At 45.8% G+C, this 15,347-nt stretch overlaps 1 protein-coding gene across 1 annotated transcript in view; it reads left to right on the top strand.

Moving 5' to 3' along the window:
• drp2 (dystrophin related protein 2) overlaps window positions 1–15,347 on the top strand; it is a 149,460-nt gene that overhangs the window by 85,692 nt on the left and 48,421 nt on the right. The window contains exons 4-6 of the mRNA XM_079268873.1: window positions 13,274–13,394; window positions 13,953–14,064; window positions 15,006–15,162. Of these exons, the coding sequence (XP_079124999.1) occupies window positions 13,274–13,394; window positions 13,953–14,064; window positions 15,006–15,162 (390 nt within the window). The remainder of the gene's footprint in view (window positions 1–13,273; window positions 13,395–13,952; window positions 14,065–15,005; window positions 15,163–15,347) is intronic.

Genomic DNA, 15,347 nt, shown 5'->3' with positions numbered 1-15,347 from the left:
TTGCAAAACGACTATGTTGATCTTTCTCTGGGTGAAAATGTGATCTGGACCACCAGCCCGGTCATGCGGCGTCTCATAGCGCTCCACGTGAAAAACAGAGCGCGCTGTGTAATTGAGAACCAAGACATAGAGTTGCGTATGGTTCATTACCGCCTGCCAGGCCTTGGCCCACCGAACCCGGACCCATGCCTGACCATGAGGGAATTGCCTCCTTCCAGATTACGGACTACGGGGTTTGGCCGGCTTAACCTTCACGAACCCTTGGCAGCATGGGCTAAAGTAACGGAGCTCCAGACGGATGACGGTCAGCCGTTATATGCATCTCTTGCCAAAGTCCGGATCCTTATCGACCCAGTGGACAGACAGATCTACGCATGGCTGCGGCAAAATAATGCTGTGAACGAGGGTTGCTTTGCACCCCCCCCCTGCTCCCCCTCCTTAATCGTCACCTACTACCAGTGGGTGTGGCGGGGGCTGGACTTAGCCATTGGCAGATACCCATCGGTGCTATATCACCAGCTACTGAAGGGCAGGATTAGTCAGTGCGATCCTGACTCTCCCCCGCGCCTCAGCTCCGGATGCCTAGCTCCTCTTCCAGAGGTGCTACCGACCAGAGCACTGCAGTATCCGAAACCATGGATCTCCCACTACTTCATGGGAGAGTTCATGAATTTAGGCGATCCTCAACCTTTACCCCCGTCTCCTTAAGACGCCCCGGCAAGCGACTGGACCAATCAAGTGAACGACCTCGGAATGGAAAACGATTATGGCTTTGCTTAATGGCTAAAGTAGTAGCAGTATTAACAGGACTATGCCTTGTCCTGGCTATACTGTACTACTATGGTAGTATCCCATGGGCCCTCACCCATGTGAGGGTGTCCTACACTACCACAAAGAAGTTCGACCAGACATGCTGGACGGTCGACTCTGGAACGATCGTTCTCTCCCAACTCGCTGGACAGAAGCGCGCCTCGCCCTGGTTGGACCTTGAGGTTGGATCTAATGCAACCCGTCAAGTCCAAGAAGGGGGTGGGACGGCTCCGAACCTGACAGCTACTATCATCGTGTGGATGACTATCTGGGAACAGAAAATCAACGACTCGAGAATCAACAACACGGGTGAAGAAACAGACTGGGCAGGCGAATTCCAGAAGGTAATAGAGAATTCGACATGGAGAATAGATGAAGTATCTACGCTGGGAGCGGAGATGAAGATTACGGTAATGATGAAGAAAGCACAAGAAGAAAAACGGGCACAGTGTAATTGGATCTACCCCGAAAACGGTGTCCCAGGCTGGTACTGTTCATGGGCATGTGTCTCATGGGCAGAGCAAGGGAACGAGGGATACTGGAAACCCGAGGTAACCTATGCAGCGAGCCACCGCAATGATACGTGTTTGATGATTTTACCGGCAGAAGGAATGTTCTGGGGACACTACAATCTCACCTGTGAGGCCACACAACCGCGGCGAAAACCACGACGGGTTAAAGTTAAAGTGAGGCCAGTGAGGCCTCTAGGTAACTCCACACTAGGTAACACCACCGACTGCCACAACATCACCAGCCGAGCCGTGAATGTCACGCAGGTGGAAGAAGAGGAAGAAGACGAAGTACAACCTACGGCTTCAGAGACGGCTTCAGAGGAAAAAGAAGAGCAGCCGCAGCCGCCGCCAATCTTCAAGTCAAGTGACAGTCTTCGGAGAAATAGGAGCAGGAAATGGACGCAGCATTGTAAAACAAAAAAGCTCCCTCTCCTAGACAAGTGCTTCTGGAATGTGTTCTTTTATTGCGAAGGTCAGAATTACTTCGTAATAACTCCGGTAAACAAACCACAGTATCAGGCTCATAAGTTCATCTATCTACCCGAACCTAATGCCCGGCACGAGGCCTGGCTCAACAACACCCTGCCATGGATATGGATAACCGAGCTAAAGCATTTCAAAGGAGCCTTCACGGAGGGATACTCCAGAGCCAGCTACGGCCTTTTGGGACCAAGGACGACTGACATGTATGTACAAAAGCTGCCGAAACCCGAGGAGTTAATGACAGCCCCAAGAGGGGATTTCCAAAAGATTGACACTTGTGTGACCAACAAAATGTTCATCGCTCTGAACGGAACAGAGTATCTAGCCGACGGCGCCTCCCCGAGATGCACACTCTGGCAAGAGTGGTATCGGGCTTGGGGAACGTGGCTATATGACTGCACAGGCCTGAAGACGAACAAAACGATCAAAGGAACCCTGCAGGCATGGAAAGAGGCCCACACCCGGGACGACGGTTCAACCTGGTGGGGCCTACAGAAGGATGAAGTGTTAGAATGGGTGGTGCCATGTCTAACTCAAACCAACAACTACTGGGTGAAGTATCAGTACCTGGCCACAGTGTACTCGAAAGAAAGAGACATCTGGCCTGGGGTTTGGAGCCGACCAGAACCATATGTGGGCCCACGGCCCTGGAAGATGGAATGCAATCGAGGAAACACGACCTGCAACATCAGCCTGGCCGGGGGACATTGTGAGACTGTGCCAGGATGGGAAGACCATTGCCAGACCCACTATGGAGCAGAATATGAAACCCACGTGCAAGAAGTAACCTGGGTGAAGGCTAAAGACGGGAAATGGAGACGGTCAGGGCCTCTGACTAGCAGCTGTACCAACTTAATCCTGGGCCATCGCATGAAAGACCGAGTGAACGTGAACGGCCAAATCATTCCCCCAGTAACCGACCCTACAGTCTTTCTAGCTGAGGGCCACGCCTTCAGGAAAAGCCTCTGCGAGGGTAAAGAAGACAAAGGATTTGAATGGGTAGGAGCTAACCGCCTCTACGGGAACGGAACCTGCTACGAGCCAGAAGAACACTGGCTGAGTTGCGGGAGCGGCCGACGAGAACACGAGTGCAGTTGGATCGAACTAACGGGCGCCTCCATAGTCGGGACCGCAACCATCGTAGTGGAAGAAGTGGCAGGGAAGATTGGAGAAGGATTCTCGGTCATCAAGGGATGGATGGGGAGTTTGTTCTCCTGGCTTTGGCCTTATTTGTTGATGATAGTTGGAATTGTGATCTTGGGCCTGATAATCTGTGCCGCCATTAAGGGCGGGGTAGCAGCCACTGTTGCCTCGTGCTTTAAGGGGAAGTTGAAGGAAAAAGGAGAAGTGAAGAAGGGACTCCTCCCACGAAGGAAGGAGGAGTCCACCCACCTATAAAGGGTGAACAACTGGAGCGCCATAGCCATTGCAGACCCGGAACCTGAACCAAGAGCCTCATACCGAAATAAGAGCGAATAAACCTAAGAAAGCCAAGATGACCAACATGACCAACACCACAACCATTGCACCTCCAGGCATGAACGCCACGTCTCCCCCAGGCATGACCACCTTCGGAGTGAGTATGACCAACACCACAACTATTGTGACTCCAGGCATGACCACCTTCGGAATGAGTATAACTGAAGCATTACAGAACTCCTCCGACACAGCACGCAGATGCAGGCCATTTATTCGCTTAACCGACCTGGACTTTTGGGTCCTTGAGATCATATGGTTCTTCTACTGTTGCATGGGCGAATGGTCCATGAATCAGCCGCTAAGAATACTGACCCTGGCTGTAGGGTGTCTGAAAACAGCGATTGAAAACATCTATCGAGGATCGCTGTGGCTTACCCTGACATGGTTTGCTACATACCTCCTGGGGAGAATCCACATCGACTCTACTCGCTGCGGTCTAGTAAAGGGTGGAATGGTGATCATCTGGCTGGTAATCGACGTCGCTGCAGTTTTCTACAACCCCCTGAAGATGGTCTCGGCAATCGTCGAGGCCTTTCTGGCGGTTACAGCCCTGACGTATCTCGTGGTCATGACCATGGCTATGAAAGAAAGAGGAAGAGGGCGTTGGCTCCACAAGATCGGCGCCATTGCTCTTTGGGGCATAGGTTGGGGCATAACTGTCGCCATCTACTGGTTGGGTTCTGAATCATCAATCGGGATAGCAGCCTGGCTCATGCTGTATGAGCCTTTGTTTCCAAGAAGGGTTAGGCCTACAAGCCCAGGCCTAACACCTCCTCCAATGGTGTTGGCATCTCCATGGCTGCATTCTCTGGCTCTGCGGCGCTCTGCAAAGCGCTCCAATAATGAGAGGGGGCCTTAAAAAAAGAATGAAAATAAGACCACCCCCTGCTTGCTAAAGCTTGGCTTGTAAAAATGCGCTGAAAAATGTAATGATTAATGAAGTCTTTGTGTTCAACAACATTCAGGAGGAGGTCTGCTGTGTCCGCTGTGGGATTCCTCCGGAGCTAATGTTGCACTTGTGGGAGGTAAACCAAGCCCTATGGTGCACCCAATGCTACCTGGGGCAATTCCCGGTAGGAGCAGCCAGCGGCCTCTTCTGCAAAGGAAGTACCCCTTATATGCCTGCGATGAATGTAGTCGACTGTATGGAATTAGAGGCTAAAGCAAAACCAGTGTGGACTTCCGCTGGGAGAACCCCACCAGAGGTCCTGCTCTATGCTGATGGTGTATACTGCCCAGTATACACAAAAATATGGGCGTATCCTGATGGCATCCGGGTGTCCAGCACCCACCTCACCGATGGCCGCTTCGTCGTCATTGGACCACGCCTGCCCGCCCTGCAGTATCCACTACCAACTCCAGAAGAAGACGACGACACGGCAAGCATCCCGGGTGTGGAACACCGAGACGTGGGTAGCCAGACGATGCTCGCAGGAGTAGTACCAAATCTAATGGGGATGTGGGGATACGACGAGGACTGCGGAGAGCTGGTGGAGGTAATCCCTGAAGGATTGATAGTTCCAGGCGAGGATGAGGACAAAGCATCAACCAGCCCCGTCCCCACACCGGCCTCCCTCTCCCCTGACAGCATTCTGAACCAGAATGTGTTGGCCCTGGTGCTGAGCCTGGACGAGCAGATGAAGGATGCCATAGATGACGAGGAAGATGACAACGCCCTCCTGGATTTCCAGCCACCAGGTATGGAAGGCCTGGTGGTGCTCGACAGCTGGCAACACGAATCCGAGCCGGAGGATGACGTTCTCATCATCACCGCCGAGGACGACGACGAGTTCCTAGAGGATTACCTGGGGCACGGTGCGGCAGCTTGAGACCTCAAGAAGGGGGTGTCAAGAAGAGTTGACCTCTCATAGCTGCCTCGGTAACATGTCGACACATTCAAGGGAGAGAAGTCAGGCTATAAGAGCGCAAAGCATATATTCAACGTTGAAATGTAATCAAACAGAGAAAATGTATGAATAAATATAACGAAATGTTCTAATCAATTGTGTAACAAATGTTTAACTTCATAGAAATGATTTAAACAAATGTAATGAATGTTTCTGTGTGTTCTGTGGAGCTGAGATAAATGTATTGGGCAAGTATTGGGCAAGAATGACATTGCTGTAATCAAGACCAGATGTTGGGTGTAGTCAAGTGGAAAGATCCAGAAACTGATGTAATAAGTTGAGTCATACAGGCAATGTTCGGCTTAACGCCCTTTCCAGAGGGAGGGGGGATGAGTAATGGACCAAACAAGTGGGGGCTGATCACAGCCCATATGAGGAATATAAGGACATGCTTGCAAAGAGCAAAGCTGGGATTTCATCGCGGATGCCGTACCAAGCGCATCGGAGGAAGATACTACAGCCTGCAGCTGATGTATTGAGGACTTCGTCTCTGTTCACGGAAAAGAGACCTCTGTTCGTGGACATTGAGATTAAAAGACGAAGTTTCTAAAACTCTCCCCACCGCTCACCTCTAAACATCTGGACAACTGAGAAAGCCGCAGCTGCCTGAGAAAGACTTTGTACTGAGTTTTGAGAACAGCTGAACGGGCTCCGTTGCGGAGCGGGAGGATCGAGGGTCAGGCCTGACCTTCGCTCCTAACAACTCCAAAAGAACCTTTTTCATCGCACCATTGGACATCCAGCTCCAACCGAGCCGTCTCGGCGACTAAAACTAATGAGTATAATCGAAGAAGATAATTAAATTGACTAATCATGTGTAGTGACATTTTATGTGAGCTGTAGCTGTAACCCCTGCAAACTAACTAAATATAACCTGCAATAAATATCTAATCTGCATTTAAAGTGAAATCCTCAAGTGCATTAATTTGCCTAAGTAGTAAAGAGTTCCTCGTGACAGTAAAAAGTTAAAGCTATTGTATGTCTAACAACTGAGTTCTGAAAGGTTATCCTAGAGACCGAATCCACTTAACAACCCCTTACGGTTTTAGCAAGAATTAATCCTAGCCGTTAAAACCTAACCTGGCATTTACCAAGAGCGCGGATCCATAAGAGGGAAGCTGCCATAACCGACGCGACTGGTGGGAGCGCCCGGGGTCAGGACTGGTCTCTCGGCCGAGCGCGCTCTGACCGGAGGAAGCAGGGTAGACGTCGGAAGTAACGGCAGTTAGCGGAGCCAGGCGAGTTCCCTCGCCAGAACACCAGCTCGAGAATCTTTTAATAGAGAGCTGAGTCAGTAATTAGCCCCGTATCGGGCCAGAAGTACCCAGGATCTAACAGGTTGTATGGTTTTTTTAGAGGTGTTTGCAGATAACAGAGTTTGTAGATATCACAAATATTGGTCACAGCTGAATTTATTGTCCAGCCTGAATCAATAGTGCGTTCTCCAAGTTTCAGCTAGCCGTTACTATTGATGGAGGTGGAGCTCTGAGCACTGCAGTGTGTGTTGCGAGTGCCAAGGACCAAGTCTAGTGCAAATTCATCTTTTCTGGAAAGAAGTGGTTGATTAAATGTGTAAATAAACGTGACTTTAAAGACACCGTAGAATAAAGAAATACATTTAACTGCAGTTGGAACCGCTTACATGCTCAAGTCTGTCCGGGTCAAATTGATGACTATGAGCTGATGATTATTACAACTAAAAGTTAGTTATTTTTCTTTATTCCTAATGCAGATTACCATCTGATGGATATTTGTATATTTACAACATGCCTAATGATAACAAGCTAATGAAATGCACAGCTTTGCTATTTACTGAATTTTGTTGGTTGTTTCAAAATACGGCCCCTTGATGAGGGTGGCTTCGACTACAGGTGCTTTCTGTTTTTTGTCTCCATCACAAGCAGCCATGACTCCTTGTTTGAGTAACTACACAAGAAAGCCTGAGGAACGTCAAGCTTTGCTGCATCTTGTTGGCTCGGTTTTGGCAGTTTGTCATGAATAAACTTCAGGGAGGCATTGTTTTTTTATTGAGAGAAAATCACTCTCTTTTTCCATTCAGGATTGCGTTGTGCGCGCAGCACCAGCCTCATAGGCAGGAATGAGTTTGCACTCAGTTGACTTGACTGAACTAGGGCGGCAACTCGATTAATCTGTAGATTATTTTCTCGCTAAATCAAATCATCATTTGGTTTATAAAACATCAGAAAGTGGTTGAAGAATGATATAAGTCCAAAAGCACAACAACAACAACAAGGCAGTAGATCATTATAAGACACCTAAAACACATAAACCACACAAACACAATCTGCACACTACAACCATGATTTTCTTTAAAAATCCAGTGACTCTTTGTTAAATAAATTAGTGTTGATCACCACTGAGCCAGGTGAGGATGAGCTGCTTCATCTCTTTGTGATGGCGATCAGTCAACAGTAATATGTGTGCTGAATAAAGGCTACAAACAAGCATTTTTATCAAATGTTTTATTTCTCATTATTCAATAGTTTTCAACAAATATTTTGTTCAGGCTGGTCATGCCTTTTTAGCTGCTACGCCTACTCACCGTCAACCCTGCTGACTCAGCGCCAAGCATTGATCCCCTCCCTCCAAGTAACCCCACAGGAGATTGAGGTGCTCAGGTGCTCAAACTGGATCCTCATATTTCAGCTGGATTGGATCCCTTCTTCCTTAAGCTATTAGCTCATATTTTCGTAGCCCCCTTATCTGTTCCACCTCTCCTTGCAGACCTGTGTATTCCCCTAAGACTGGAAATCGGCTGCTGTCACCCCTCGCTTCAAGGGGGGGGGGGGGGGGAGATATATTCGACCTAAACTGTTACAGACCTATTTCCATCTTGTCTTGCCTATCCAAAGTTTTTGAGAAACTGGTCAACAAACAGCTCACTCATCACCTGGAGTCTCACAGATGTATCACCTCCATGCAGTCTGGCTTTAGAAATGGCCATGAGTGTGTCTCTGCAACACTTAAAGTGTTAAATTACATCATATGTGCCATCGATAGGAAAGAATACTGTGTGGCTTTGTACGGTGAGAGCTAAGGGTTACCTATCTGACCCACTGTCCCTGTTCAAGGGTGTTCCTCAGGGGTCCATTCTAGGTCCAACCTTATTCAAAATCTACATAAACGATGTTGCTCACTCTGCAGGTGGCTCTCACATTCATTTGTATGCCGACGACACCGTCTTGTACACATCTAGCTCCTCCCTGAATACCACCCGGACTTCCCTGCAGCACAACATCACCTTCTCAAAACAAAATGTTTTTTTTCAACAAACACTTACCACAAACTGCAATAAGAACTCCAATTCGTGGATTCCTATAAGTAATATAATTGGTTTCCTGTACCGTAACAAAGCCTCATTTAGCCACTTTACAAAGCACACCCTGGTTAAAATGATAATTCTTCCCATTTTAGACTATATGTAATCTACAGGTCTTCTTAGTAAACTAGATGTCATCTACCACACCGCTATTTGCTACGTCACCGGTGCTCCTTTCAACACTAATCACTGCAGGATTAGTAGCCATTTAAACTTTTTTATTTTAAAAAATAATAAAGTTCAAGGCTTAAGGGAACTTCAGTAAGAGTTTCTGACAGAGAAGTCAACCTTCTCCTCCTGCCAGATAATTCCTCCATGGTTCAGTGATTTGAACTGCTTTTAAATCTCAAGGGCTTGTGTGGATAGATGGGCACACAAGCTCACAAACTCAGAGACTGAGACCTTATTGATCACGACACAAATCAGTGCTTGTTTATCTTTCCAACAAATATTTACTTCTTCCTATTGAGGGCAGGGAACTAATACTTTCTCTAAAAACCTGTGATCAAAATTTGACTTCCTGGTTGTCAACAGATTCTGCGGATATATGAGAATAATATGAATATAGAATAATACAAAACTTTCAACATCAACTTTATTGATCCTTAGGAGGGAAATTAAGAGTGATTCAGCAAGTCCCCCAACAAGGCATAAAAAGTCTAAGTTGATGTATAGAATACAATAATTACATTTCTTTAAATTAATTTATTGTTGTATGTTGATTTCAATTCGTGTTTCCCAGTGTGATGCCACAACTCTTCAAGACTAATAACTGGTTTGCATCATGTTGAGATCAATTTTCTATGTGCAGGACCTTTAACTACAGGGGTTCATCTCATTATCCTTGTCTCCTCCAGTCTCTTCCCCGTCTTCATCACTCACTGCAGTGGAATGAGGTGCTTTTGCCTCGTAGGGTTGCTCCTTCTCTTTTGAAAGAATCTGCACACCCACGCAAGTGTATTCTATTATTTTGGCAAATCAGACCTCTTTATTTATGGTTAAAGTTGGTTTGGGTCTTTTGCTAAGAGCACCAAACTACACGTGTAAATGATCAGGTGCAACAAAACTAACCAGGGAGTCGGAGATATGTGTGTGAAGCACAGCTTAAATGGGTGGACCATATGAGTGAAGGGTCTTTGAGCCGCGACAGCGTTTACGCACACTGACCAGAAAGCCTCTGGTCACTGGTAGCATTAAATACATACAGTGATATTAGACTTCCTGTATTTAGCAAGCTGACAGCATAATTTGAGAGAGTTTCAATTATATCAGTGTCTTTATTGTTTCATCGGGCAGATCAAACTAAAATAAATGGCTTTTGTGTGTTAAAGACTCCCACTGGTGAGACAAAAACAAAAATCCCAGGATGTCAGGCAGGAGAGTCTCTCCACTGAAATCCTTTTTTAATTGACATGTTGTATAGCCCTGTGTGAGCTGTGTTGGGGGAGGCTCATAAAGACTCATACAGTTGGTACAGACAGGAGTTGCCCAGCAGGCGCGCGTGTGTCTGTGTGTGGGTGTGTGTGTGTGTTTGTGTGTACCTGTCTTAATGTTAAAAAATAGCTCCAGACAACAAGCAGAATCTGGCGCATAGCTAAATCTTATTATTGTTATTATTTGAATAAATCCACATTGAGCTACCACAATGTCTAAATCAAGAGAACAATACAAATTCAAATGACAACATTAAAATACTTGAAGGTGTGTGTGTGTGTGTGTGTGTGTGTGTGTGTGTGTGTGTGTGTGTGTGTGTGTGTGTGTGTGTGTGTGTGTGTGTGTGTGTGTGTGTGTGTGTGTGTGTGTGTGTGTGTGTGTGTGTGTGTGTGTGTGTGTGAACGTTATGTTATTCTTGGTCCTGTGTGACAGAAATAATTTGGAGAAACGCCACCTGGGATGTTCGGGGTGTTCTTTCATTTCCCGGTAAATCACCTTAGTTGTGCGTGATATATCTCAGGAACTGGAACTGGTTCAGACATGAAGACGCGCACACACACACACACACACACAGTAGCCTACATTCACACATACTTGTAATTGGTTCTGTAAGTACAGCAGAGTGTCCCTTTCCACCCTCTTTCCAATTTTCTGTGTTGTCAGTTTGTGCAGTGTTTCTGACTCCAACTCCCATCTCGACAGGTGCGCTGTGAAATCATCCTCCCAATTAACAGGACAACAGAGAAACACCACCACTCACCACTTATTCACAATCCTGCTTTTATCTCCTTTACGCTCCCTCTTTATTTCTCTTTTCCCTCTTCATCCTTCTTTTGCCATGCACAGTCTTTTCATGCTTTAAGACCTCAGTCCATGTTCTCTCTTTCCACAGCTATCCCTCCAACATTGATGGAGCTGCTTAGTGATGCACAGGCCTTACAAATCACGAAGTCATTCATAGGATTCACTGTTGAACATGCCTGCTCTCCTCTCCTCTCCCTCTTTTTCTTCCTCACTAAAATGTTCCATTTTCCACACATCGCCTTTTATAATCTGAGATGTCTCGGACTGCCTCGTTTGGTCGCTCTAAAACTTTTCCGACAAAGCAGGGAGGGAAATTGCATCCCAGTTTTCTATAGAGAGTTAAAGCGTTTTAAGAAATGTGAATTATTGATCTTAAGTGGATTTATTCTGATGTCGTTTTTGAGTGTGGGAAGATTTCTCGCTGTGCTGCATTTTCTGTGTGTGTGTGTGTGTGTGTGTGTGTGTGCATTTGCATGGGCATTGGTTTGGGAGCATGTTGATTGCGTCTATTTGGGGTGGTGATGAAGGGGATTTTGGGGGGGAAGATATGAGGTTTGTGTGTGTGTGTGTGTGTTAGGGTGCTTGGATAAGTGAATGAATTCGGCAATGGGAGGGATGTTGTGCATCTGCAGCAGCTGCAGAAGCATCTCTGCCTCATGCGACAGGGATAATGAAATAAAATGTCCTCCTCCTCTATACTGAGGGAGGAGTAAGAGAAATGCCATCAACATGTTTAGATGAAATGAAGTCAATGAAGTCATTCCCCCCCCTCCCTGACTTTCTCTACCCCATGCATAATGTCTCTTAATCTGATCTGAAGGCTTCGCTCTTAATGTTCCTTCAACCATAGATGAAGCCTCCGAGTGTGAAATTTAGCTGGCATTAAAGTTTTGACATGACAGCTGGCTCAGGGAATCCGTAGCTCAGCTCATCTTTGGGCAGCAAAGCAGCTAAAGAGAGTATGGAGAGAATAAAGAGAGCCAGAGAGGATGAAAAGAGGGGAAAGGGAAAGGAAGTGAGGATGTGAGGAAGAAGAGAGAATTGGTTTGCGATTAGAGAAAGAGTTTTCTCCATGACTGTTGCAGTGGGAATCTTATCTCGGGCCACAGCCCCCCACCGTTACACACTTTTGTATGTTTGCTATTACTTTGAAGAGAGCGGGCAATAATTTCCACACCTGCAGAGTGTTTCATACAGAACAGAGATTAGTGTATAGAAGAGTGAAGAAGGTTGACACACCGGCTGTCTTCAAGGCTCTGGGGAGGCGGGTCTGCATCTGTGTCTTCTTGCATAAGGAGTGCTGTTGAGGGTGGACCAGTGGATCTGGGCTCTCACAGCTAATTGGCTCTTCTGTGTGTGGCGGCAAACTGACCAGTACTGCCAGTAGTCCAATTGTGCCCTGGGCTCTCAGTGCAAGCAGACAGCCATGTAATCTCATGCGGTCCTTTGCTGTGTGTGTTTGTGTGTATGTTCAGGGATTCCTATTTAACCAATGTATTCAAACTCATTTTCTCCCATGTATGCCATCTTGCGTTTCTTACATGTGTGTGGGTTTGGTGTTAACTTAAATGGAGCCTGTGTAGCTTTTAAATAAAGATATAACACATTATTCCTCTTCCATAATAAAACTTGTGTTACAGTGGAATGTATCCACATTCCACTGTAACACAAGTTGCATACTGTCCAAATGCTTTAATGTCACTTACAGAGCTGAACTGACGTTTGGACAAAATGCTTGCTTCACACGTAACGTTAGTCATATTGCGTGTCAGTTTCCCCATTTTCCTGCTAATGCAGTTTATTAAAACGTAGTCCTGGGTCCCCTGTTGGTGGTGTATCCCACCACACAGCAGCTTTTAGGCTTTTTCCTGTTGTTTGCGTTTGGAAACAAAAGTGAAAAGGAGGAACCGTCACACAATACAAAGTCAATAGTGACCAATGAATTGTTTCCATTGAAGGTATAATAAATAAGTAAATCGCAAAAAAACAAAAGCTGAAAATACAATATAATCAGATAATCAGGGGTTGGATACACATTATTGCACATATGAGATAGGAAATAGGAAGTGTTTAAGTTGCACAGAGTATTTATATTGCACATACGTACATCGTTATTGATATTGATTATGCACATGAATGAGTAATCTCCTATATGTTATGTGTGGTCTATTGGGAGCAGTGTTGGTTGTGCAGTCTGACAGCAGCAGGAAGGAAGGACCTGCAGTATCGCTCCTTCACACACCGCGGGTGAAGCAGCCGGTCACTGAAGGAGCTGCACAGTACTGTTAGAGTGTCCTGCATGGGGTGGGAGGTGTTGTCCATCAGGAATGATTTACAATAAAAAAATAAAATAAAAAATCCATTGCAAATCCTCACATTTAGAAGCTTAGCCTACAGGACTCATGCTCCTCAGCAACAACCAGCACTTTAGTTCGAAAACGGCTTGTGTCTTTCATTCTCTTCCAATTAGAAACACTCTCCCCTCTCTCTTTGTCTCCCGGCAGGCATTTATGGAGGATGTCAAGTCTCGCGGGCCGTTCATCTACTCAGTCTTGGAGTCTGCCCAGGCCTTTCTGGCTCAGCATCCCTTCCAGGAGCCAGAGGAGACCCTGACTGATGGAAAAGGTCTGCTCCCCTCATACTCTGTGCCAACTGCTGCGCCAGCCAAAATATCACACTCACAACCTCCCTCTGCTAAGCCCCGCAGTGTTCATTGGGTAGGACCCATGCAGGTGAAATCTGCCATTAATAGTTATTAGCAGTGATCCGTCCTCTGGTGTCACACTGGGTTTAGGGAAAGTCTGGGTCGGGGCCAATTAGGTCCAGCTCTACTATACCATCTGCTCAGATCAATAATACAGCAAGCTCTGCTGTTTCTCCACCGGCACGTCCTCTTTCTTAAAGTTTTGCTCTCAGCACTGCCCTCTTGGGAAATACTGTAGCAATCTACTTTGCTGTTTTCTCCTCATGTGTCCAACTTGTTTTGCTCCCTTCCATCCTCCGTCTTTCCTTTCACAGTCGGTGTTTCCAATCATTGCTCTTCTTGTTGTCTGACCTCTAACCCCTGCTCTCCTCCACACCCTGTTATTTCTCCCGTTGCTTTTTGTTTTACTTCCTCCTTTGCAACTTTATGCTTTTACCATGTTATGCATGGCCCCGTCTAACCTCTTCCACCCTCTGCAGAGGTGTCTCCACGCCGGCGAATCTTAAACGTGAGCCGCTCAGTGTGGAAGCAGGCAAACGTGGCCAGTGACTTGTGGGAGAAGTTGACTGCACGCTGTGTGGATCGCCATAGGTCAGACACTTCTTTTACCTTGTGTGTGGATTGAATGTGGTTCCTGCAGTGGTGGAAAGCACTTTATTTATGTGCAATTGTGAAGTACTAATAGTTCTATCAAAGAGACATGTCACCTCTGAACTAACTGTTGTGTTATTTTAAAAATTGATATAAACTAAATACGTGAACAGATTTCAGAGAAAGTGCAGCAGAACTTTTTGTTTTCAGTTTTTTTCTTTTCTTTCCAATTCATATCATCTCATGACAAAATTGAGGTACATTAGATCCTTTGACTGAGCTATCTGCCTCTTCTTATGTTTTGTATACTCATGCTGTGACCTGGAATTTATTGTCCGTAACCGTTAATGTGCTGTTGCTGTCTTGGCCAGGGCACTTTTGAAAAGGGGATTTTTGATCTCAATTGGGCTTTTCCTTGTTAAATAAATTTGAAGTTAAGCAAAACAAATAATACATTTATAAATAAATATGTTTTTTTTACAAAAAAAAGTTTTTTTACCATATAATAGTACCGTAACATGCCTGTATCTATTCGAGCTATGAAGTCGAATGTTATCTCTCCCTGTGATTGTGAGTGCGTGGTTATGTAATACATTACATGTAATACAATTACCATAACCTGATTACAACAACTTTCTAATATAATTCTTTCCAGAAACAATTAAGAAAATGCATTTATCAAGTTTTAAAGCAAAACAAAATCAGAGCTCACTAGAATATTAAAACATGTTTTCGAAGAAAAAGGCACTTCGATTATGAAATGATGGTATGAAATAATTTGGCCACAGCTCTACTGAAATTACATTCAGTACATTTGAATGAATATTGTGTCTGTCTGCATGCTCTATGGAGTTTGACAGATTTATTTGCTTGCATCACCTGCAAATTTGAATGCTGCAGGCATTAACTGTCAGGAATTACGTTTTCAACGAAACCCCCAGACACATGGAGAGGACGTTAGAGCGTCTACTTCAGGTCCAGGCGGCGATGGAGGAGCTGGCAGTGGCCCTGGAGCAGGCAGAAGGGGTGAGAGACGCCTGGGAGCCCGTCGGAGATCTCTTCATCGACTCTCTGCAGGATCACATAGACGCCACCAAGGTAGACACAGGAAACCACGCTGCTTCACATACAAGCTCTCTCTTTCTCCTTATCGCTCTCACGCACATACGCTTGTACACGCAGATGCATTAGCATAAATTCCAGATATAAGTTGCTTTAACCTGCGGAGCAACTTGATTGTCTCTTTTGAGATAATCGCCCCAGGCTTACCCTGAAAAAGACAT

The sequence above is a fragment of the Melanostigma gelatinosum genome (assembly GCF_949748355.1).
Source record: "Melanostigma gelatinosum genome assembly, chromosome: 5".
Taxonomy (NCBI): Eukaryota; Metazoa; Chordata; class Actinopteri; order Perciformes; family Zoarcidae; genus Melanostigma; species Melanostigma gelatinosum.
This window is presented reverse-complemented; position numbering and strand designations above follow the sequence as displayed.